The following is a 7,068-nucleotide window of genomic DNA, read 5'->3' as shown; positions in this document are numbered from 1 at the left end:
CTTACCAAGTGGAAAATAAATATTAGGGAGGCAACCAGTGGTCTCCAATACACAGTCCACCCTGGAGCCAGGGATGGGTCCCTACATAACCTCTTTGTGACTGGCTCTTCCTTTCTAGTCCCAGCATGAACACCACCCCCATTCTCTAGGCACATTCCCTTCCCGGCCGAGGTCCCATAGCACTCTGGACACTCTCTAGCCTGAGGGTGGCATCTGATCACTTCTGATTCCTCTGTTGGCTGAAGAGATCCTTGTCACCTTCACCTTGGGCACACAGCAGCATTCAGAGACTGAACGGATAGAAAAGGGGCCACACTTGAATCACAGATGAAGACCTGGAATCTGTTATTGGCTACCACACTGTCATTGGCATGCACTGTTATAGATGTGAAGTTACAGCCCTGGCAAGGTTAAGTTGGTTCTCTTTGATTACCTAGTCCAGCATCCAAGGCCAAAGTCGGGAGGGTGGAATGGGTGGCAGGGGGGCGGGGAGAAAATCAGTAAAAAACAAAAACTCATTTATGTGTCAACATTTAATTTTAAGCTCATCTCACCACCGCGGCACTGACCACCCACCACAGCTGATTCCCACTGAGTGGGGCTGTGTGACACAGTCCCAGAGGCTCCAGGCTACCACTCCGTGTCCACCAGATTCCAGAGATAGTCACTGATGAACTTCTTAGAGAGCTGGGTGCTGTCCAGGTGGATGGGCTGGGCAACGCTGGGGCCGTGGTGGACTGAGCATGGATGTAAGGAAAGCCAGCATGCACTGCCCTCTCCCTCAACCCCACGACAAAAGGATACTGCCTTGCAATTGTTATTATTAAGATACTTAGAGGGGCTTCCCTGCTGGCTCAGTGGTAAAGAATCTGCCTGCCAATGCAGGAGATACAGGTTCAATCCCTGGTCCAGGAAGATCCCACATGCCACGGAAGAACAGAGCCTGTGCACCCTAGAGCCTGTGCTCCACAAGAGAAGGCACCACAGGGAGAAGCCCACACACTGCAATTAAGAGTAGCCCCTGCTCTCCACAACTAAAGAAAAGCCCACGTAGCAACAAAGACCCAACAGAGCCAAAACAAAACAGATGAAGCTTTAAAAAAAGAGAGACTGAAACAAATTTTCATAAACAGAAAAGTAAATTCTAACAGTGTACTTTAAAAAAAATTATGGTAAAATCTATGTAATATTATACTGACCACCTTAAACATTTTCGAGTGCCCTGTTGAGTGGCATTCGGTATATTCACGCTGTTGTACAACCGTCACCATTCATCCCCAGAACTCTTCATCTTGTAAAACTGAAAAGTCAAAGTGAAAGTCACTCAGTTGTGTCCGACTCTTTGCGACCCCATGGACTGTAGCCCGCCAGGCTCCTCTGTCCATGGAGTTCTGCAGGCCAGAATATTGGAGTAGGTAGTCATTCCCTTCTCCAGGGGATCTTCCCAACCCAGGAATTGAACCAGGGTGTCCTGCATTGCAGGTGGATTCTTTACCAGTTGACTACCAGGGAAGGGCCCTGTAACACTGAAACTCTGTCTCCATTAAACACTGACTCCCCCTACCCCACCCTGATCATCCTCATCTTATTTTCTGGCCTCATGAAACTGACTCCTCTAGAGATCTCAGGCAGGTGGAACTATATAGTATCGACTTTTTGTGTCTGATTTATTTCACTCAGCATACTATACCCTGGGTTCATCCTCGGTGTAAACTGTGTCAGGATGTCTCCCTTTTTTCCACCATGTGGATGGACCACGTTTTGTTTATCTGCTCATCTGCTGATAGATGCTTGGGTTGCTCCCACCTTTGGGCTCTTGTGAACAGTGCTGCTGTGAACATGGATGTACAAACACCTGTTCAAGTCCCTGCTTTCATTCCTTTGTGGGTACACCCGGAGCGAAACTGGGTCATATTCCAATTCCCAAAAGTGGAATTGTGTCGTATGATCATGCTGTTCAATGTGTGGGATCTGCCACAGTGTCTGCACCGTCTAATTCTCCCCAGCAGTGCCCAGGGTTTCATGGCACAAAGGATACTGCCTTTGATCATCCCAGGCTCACACTCATAATCCCACTCGATTTTACTAATTCGGCGATAAAGTTGAGCCACGTACCTGTGTGAGAAGACAAAAAAAAAATAGAGAAAAGAAGTCATTCCAGGGTTAACTCTAGCAAAGATCCATGGGCTACAGACACACACACACACACTCACAGGGATACGCACTCACGTCACATCTATGGACCTACACAGCTGAAGGGATGGTGACTGTCGTGTCCTCGTCAACTTCCTTCTCTTGTCTTTCGAGATCCGCCTCAATCTCCTTGAGCTCCTCCAGTTCTCTTGTGAGCTGAGTAAAGCAGGTAGTTAAGGATCCCTGGTTTTGAAGGCAGGGCTGCCCACATGCTCACACCTCACACCAACCCTGTGGGCCCCGAGCCACTGGCTCTAGGTGTGTTTCCTAGCGTGAACAGGTGCCTCCCAGGTGGGGCTGGGGTCCGACCATTCGGCACACACAGGAAAGGATATAGGAGGTTGGCTTTCAGGTGGGTGTCCTCCTCGCTGGCCCTCTGAAGCTCAGCTTCAAGCTGCCGCACCTCGACACCACCTTGGTGTGCCTGCTCCTTTGCATCCAGGAGGCTCTGGGCCACCTCCTTCTCTGCGGTGAGGATCTCTGCAGGGCGGGGTGAAGTCTGGGCCCCTCAACTCAGGCTCCCCAGGAGAGCCCCGGAGCAGAGGGCGGCTTCAACGCCCCCATCTACGCCCACTTCCATTTGTGGCTCCCAGACCCATTGTCCTATTTGCAAATACCCACCAGAGTCCCACCTGGAATCTGACTCAGGGTATCCATTTCACCGAGACACCTGAATCCATCAGGCGAAGAAACTCCAGTCCCTCTTTGTCCACCTAGTCTTAATGTATGACATCACTCTCCACCCCGTTGCCCAGACAACAGGCCCAGGACTCACTCTTTGGATGCAGTTGGCCATCCATCCTGGCAGGGCCCCTCCTTCCTCGTGCTGGTCCTTCATCCCTCCAGGACCACCCTGTCAGCCCCCCTGCTTTGCTTTGGTTGCTCCTGTTGCCAGTCTGTACTGCTCTCTGCCTTCAGAGTGGCTGCGTCAGAGGCCGAATGCTAAGTCACTCCTCTGCTCAAAGACCTCCCAGGGCTCCCCCAGTGTCTCCAGGATAAGGACCTTCCCCTTCCTTGCCGACGTCCTTTCTCCTTGCTTTTCTCCCGACCACATGTTTTCCCTCTGTTCGGGCTGCAAAGATGTGTCATTAATACGTGCAGACATGCCATGTTTTCTCATGTGTGTCCCTGGGCCCCTGCCTGCCTGTCCTCCAGGGATGCTGCCATCGGGCACACCCATTCCCAGCCTGAGGACCTCCTGGATAATGCCCGACTCAGGCGGAATGGACACTGTCCTCTCCCTCCTGGGGCATGACTGTGCTGTTAGCCATCATCCTGGCCTATTTATTTCTTGTCTCTCTTCTTTAAGGCACAAATTGTGTCTTACAGTCGCTAGATATCAGCCAACACCTACTCAGAATAAATGTGTTTGGAACAGAACATCTGAAAAGATCAAAAACACCCTAAGAAGGTTATTGTGTTCCTTCTCATTAAGTCAGAGAAACCGGCCAACCCAGAGAAGACACAGATGACAAGGCTTCTCAGAGGGCCAGTGTTTGTTTACAAACTTAGATCGAGTTAATTTTTAATCAAAGCGCTACATGTCTATGGTTGTGAAAATTTAAACACACACTTGCACATGTGCACACACACACACACACACACACTCCTCTCTAAGCCTCTCCACCCTCTGAAGCAGCCACTTAAACTCCTTACTGTTTTCTCTGGCATCAGCCTTCATATTTCTAAATAATTTGCTTATGCTGCTATTTCTTGACCTGTGTTAGACGGTGCCTGCTGACTTCCTGTCGGAGAGCTGGGGGTCTGGCTCTCTTACGCAGCCTTCCCGCCCCTTCTCCAGGCACCGTCCGAACCACAGCCAAGTCTCCTGGCTGTTCAGTCTAAGCCGTCACTGCCTACATGCGTGCTCTGGCCACGGGTGACCAGGGAGCCCTAACCCACTCTGTACTCTCACAACCCTCTGAGGGCGGCTTAGCCCTCCTTGAGTTTGAGAGGCTATGAACGGAAGTTCAAAGAAGTGGCTTGTCCACAAACTTAGCTCCAAAGCCGGAATCTGAACTGGATTCTTTTTTTTTTGGCCACGCTGGGCAGCATGTGGGATCTTAGTTCCTCGACCAGGAATCGAACCCGAGCCCCCTGCACTGGAAGCGTGACTGCCACCAGGGAAGTCCCTGAACTGGATTCTTTGATCAAACCCCAGCACCCTCGATTGCTGACTCTTCTCTCCTTGCCCCAAATCCATCCATTCTGCTGACCTAGGCAGGTTGGGTTATGTTGATCTTCTCCCCAACCACCCATGGAAGTACAGTTACCGGAAAGGGAGAGGAGAAAAGGAAGGAGGAGGAAAGAGCAGAGGACCCGGCCCAGGGCGTCCACCACGCTTAGTAGTTGCTGTTTTAGTTGCTAAGTCATGTCTGACTCTTATACGACCCCATGGACTGTAGCCCACTAGGCTCCTCTGTCCAAGGGATTTCCCAGGGAAGAATACTGGAGTGGTTGCCATTTCCTTCTCCAGGGGATCTTCTCGACCCAAGGATTGAACCCCAGTCTCCTGCATTGAAAGGCGGATTCCAACATGCTTAGAACCAACATCCAAACTCCTCCTGGGGGCTAGCAGGCTCTGGCTACTGCTGACCTCATCCACCTCTTTCTCCTGGGTCTCCAGGCTCATTCTCACCTCGTGACCTTGTCCCTGAGAGTCCTCTCTGCCAGGATCCCTCCTCCCCCCAGGCATCCTATGGTTAGCTCCCAGCTCATTCAAGTCTCAACCCAAACAACACCCCCTCATAAAGTGTAATTGTCAAAAGGCATTACAAATCCCTGGCACTGAAACCACAGTGGAAAACTCGATGACATTTCCTCAAAAAAAAATTACATATCAAATTATCATCTGATCCAGCATTTCCACTTCTGGGAAAATACAAAAACAGAATTGAAAGCAAGGACTCAAAGAGATTATTTTGTACCCTCCTGTTCATAGCAGCATTATTGACAATCGCCAAGAGGTGGGAGCAACCCCAGTGTCCAGTGATAAATGGATAAACAAAATGTACTGTATCCATACAATGGCATACTGGAGATGATGGTGGTCATGGTTACACAGCAATGTGAATGTGCTTAATGCTGCTGAACCGGACACTTAAAAATAGTTAAAATGGTAAACCTCACGTTACATCAACTTTACCACAATTTAAAAAAAGTCTGAAGCCTTTAAAAAAACCCAAAATACCCTGATGCTGAGAAAAGCTGCAACATGAGCAGCCCCCACCTCCACCCCTTTCAAGGGCACAGTGCTATGCAAGCGTCATTTCTGTGAATTTCACTTTGAGTCATCAAAGGGGTGCTTCAGCAGCCCCCGTTCACAGATGAGGAAACTGAGGCTCGACAGGGAAGCCACTGGACTGAGACCACAGAGCTCATGAGTTAAGGGCTGAAATCCTTAGCCCATCACCTCCTGACAAATTCATTTTTCTTGTTTATCCTCTCCCTCAACCCGCTAGAGTATCAGCAGCCCCCTCACCCCAGGGATTGTGTTTGCTCTATTCCCTGCTGTCACCCCAGGGCTGGCACTATGCCTGGGCACAGCAGGCGCTCAGTAAAACATCTGAACAACCTCAGCAGGAAGATGTGGATTATTTATTGTTACAACCAAGTTATAGGAAAAAGAGGCATTGTGAGGTTAAGTAAGTCACCTCAAATCTCACAGCTGGGAAGTGGGAATGCTGGGATTCAAATCCGGTGTTTTGACACTTGAGTTTCAATTCAAACCCTGAGTACCCCAGCTACTGCTCACAAAGCGGCAGAGCCTGCAAACTCCTATCTTCACCACTAAACCCCCTGGCTGGCTCAGATGGTAAAGAATCCGCTTGCAATGCGGGAGGCCTGGGTTCGATCCCTGGATTGGGAAGATCCCTTGGAGGAGGGTACGGCAACCCACTCCAGTATTCTTGCTTGGAGAATCCCCATGGACAGAGGAGCCTGGCGAGCTACAGTCCATGGGGGTAGCAAAAAAGAGTAGGACACTACTGAGCGACTAACACACAAACCCCCGCTGCTATCCTGAAGCCCATTTCATGAAGGGGAAACAGAGGCTCAGAGGGGACAGTGCTCACCTGCACGGGGAAATAGGTTAGGGGAAGGGGCGCCCAAAGGGAGGAGGTTCGTGACTGGCTTGGCCACCGCTCCCATGACACGGACCCCGGCTGCCCCTCGCCCCGCCCGCCCAGGTCCTCACCTCGCAGCCACTTCTCGGCGCCGTCTTGTGTCTCCAGCAGCCGCTCCACCATCTGCTCGTGGCGCCCCAGCAGCCTCCGTTGCTGCGCCTCCGCCCGATTGGCGCCCAGCAGGCTCAGAAGCCCCTGGCTCACCTCCTCCATGTCGCGGAAGGCCGCCATGACTACTTGAGAACAAATCCCGCGCAAATTTAACTGTCCCCTTAGCCCTGCCCCCCTCCCGGAGAGGCTCGTTTCCATTGGGTTGATCCCACGTCAGTCATCAGCGAATGAGGGCGGCTGCTTCGAGTCGGACAAGTGCGCCTGCGCCAGTTCTTCTGTCAGTCACTGGCGAAGGCCAGTCTGCGCAGGGAGGGCGTGTCTCTGCAGGCCTGCCTGATAGTCTTGCCTGATGATCCTGTGCTGGCTGGAGAGCGGCTGCAAGAGGTTCAAACTTTCCTTCTTACCAAATTCAGTGCTTGCTGCTTCCAGGTTGGGGTTCTAGGGACTAAGCTGATAACTGCCTCACGTGGAACCGACGTTCTGTGGTGTGTGCATGTAATACTCACAATAATCATAAATAAGTAGTCTATAAGAGGCTGCATAGCAAAATGGAGTCTGCAACCGGATTTATTGGGTTTCAACCCCAGATTTGCCACTTACTGGCTGTTTTACTGGGCTTCCGTGGTGACTCAGTGGTAAA

The 7,068-nt window shown here is 51.0% G+C and overlaps 1 protein-coding gene and 1 long non-coding RNA gene across 2 annotated transcripts; both read right to left on the bottom strand.

Annotated features, from left to right (window-relative positions):
- Positions 1 to 515: 515 nt before the first annotated feature.
- Positions 516 to 6,572, bottom strand: SPC24 (SPC24 component of NDC80 kinetochore complex). Its single transcript, XM_006063925.4, has 5 exons — positions 6,389 to 6,572; positions 2,529 to 2,673; positions 2,249 to 2,353; positions 2,039 to 2,115; positions 516 to 737 (listed from the first exon to the last, which is right to left on the bottom strand). The coding sequence occupies exons 1-5, from the start codon at positions 6,546 to 6,548 to the stop codon at positions 631 to 633; spliced, it is 594 nt and encodes a 197-aa protein (XP_006063987.1). The 5' UTR covers positions 6,549 to 6,572; the 3' UTR covers positions 516 to 630.
- Positions 744 to 2,032, bottom strand: LOC123466181. The gene is made up of 3 exons (XR_006641439.1): positions 1,691 to 2,032; positions 1,200 to 1,300; positions 744 to 959 (listed from the first exon to the last, which is right to left on the bottom strand). It is a non-coding gene; the product is annotated as an uncharacterized LOC123466181 (long non-coding RNA).
- Positions 6,573 to 7,068: the final 496 nt, after the last annotated feature.

Source organism: Bubalus bubalis, chromosome 9, assembly GCF_019923935.1.
Source record: "Bubalus bubalis isolate 160015118507 breed Murrah chromosome 9, NDDB_SH_1, whole genome shotgun sequence".
Taxonomy (NCBI): domain Eukaryota; kingdom Metazoa; phylum Chordata; class Mammalia; order Artiodactyla; family Bovidae; genus Bubalus; species Bubalus bubalis.
This window is presented reverse-complemented; position numbering and strand designations above follow the sequence as displayed.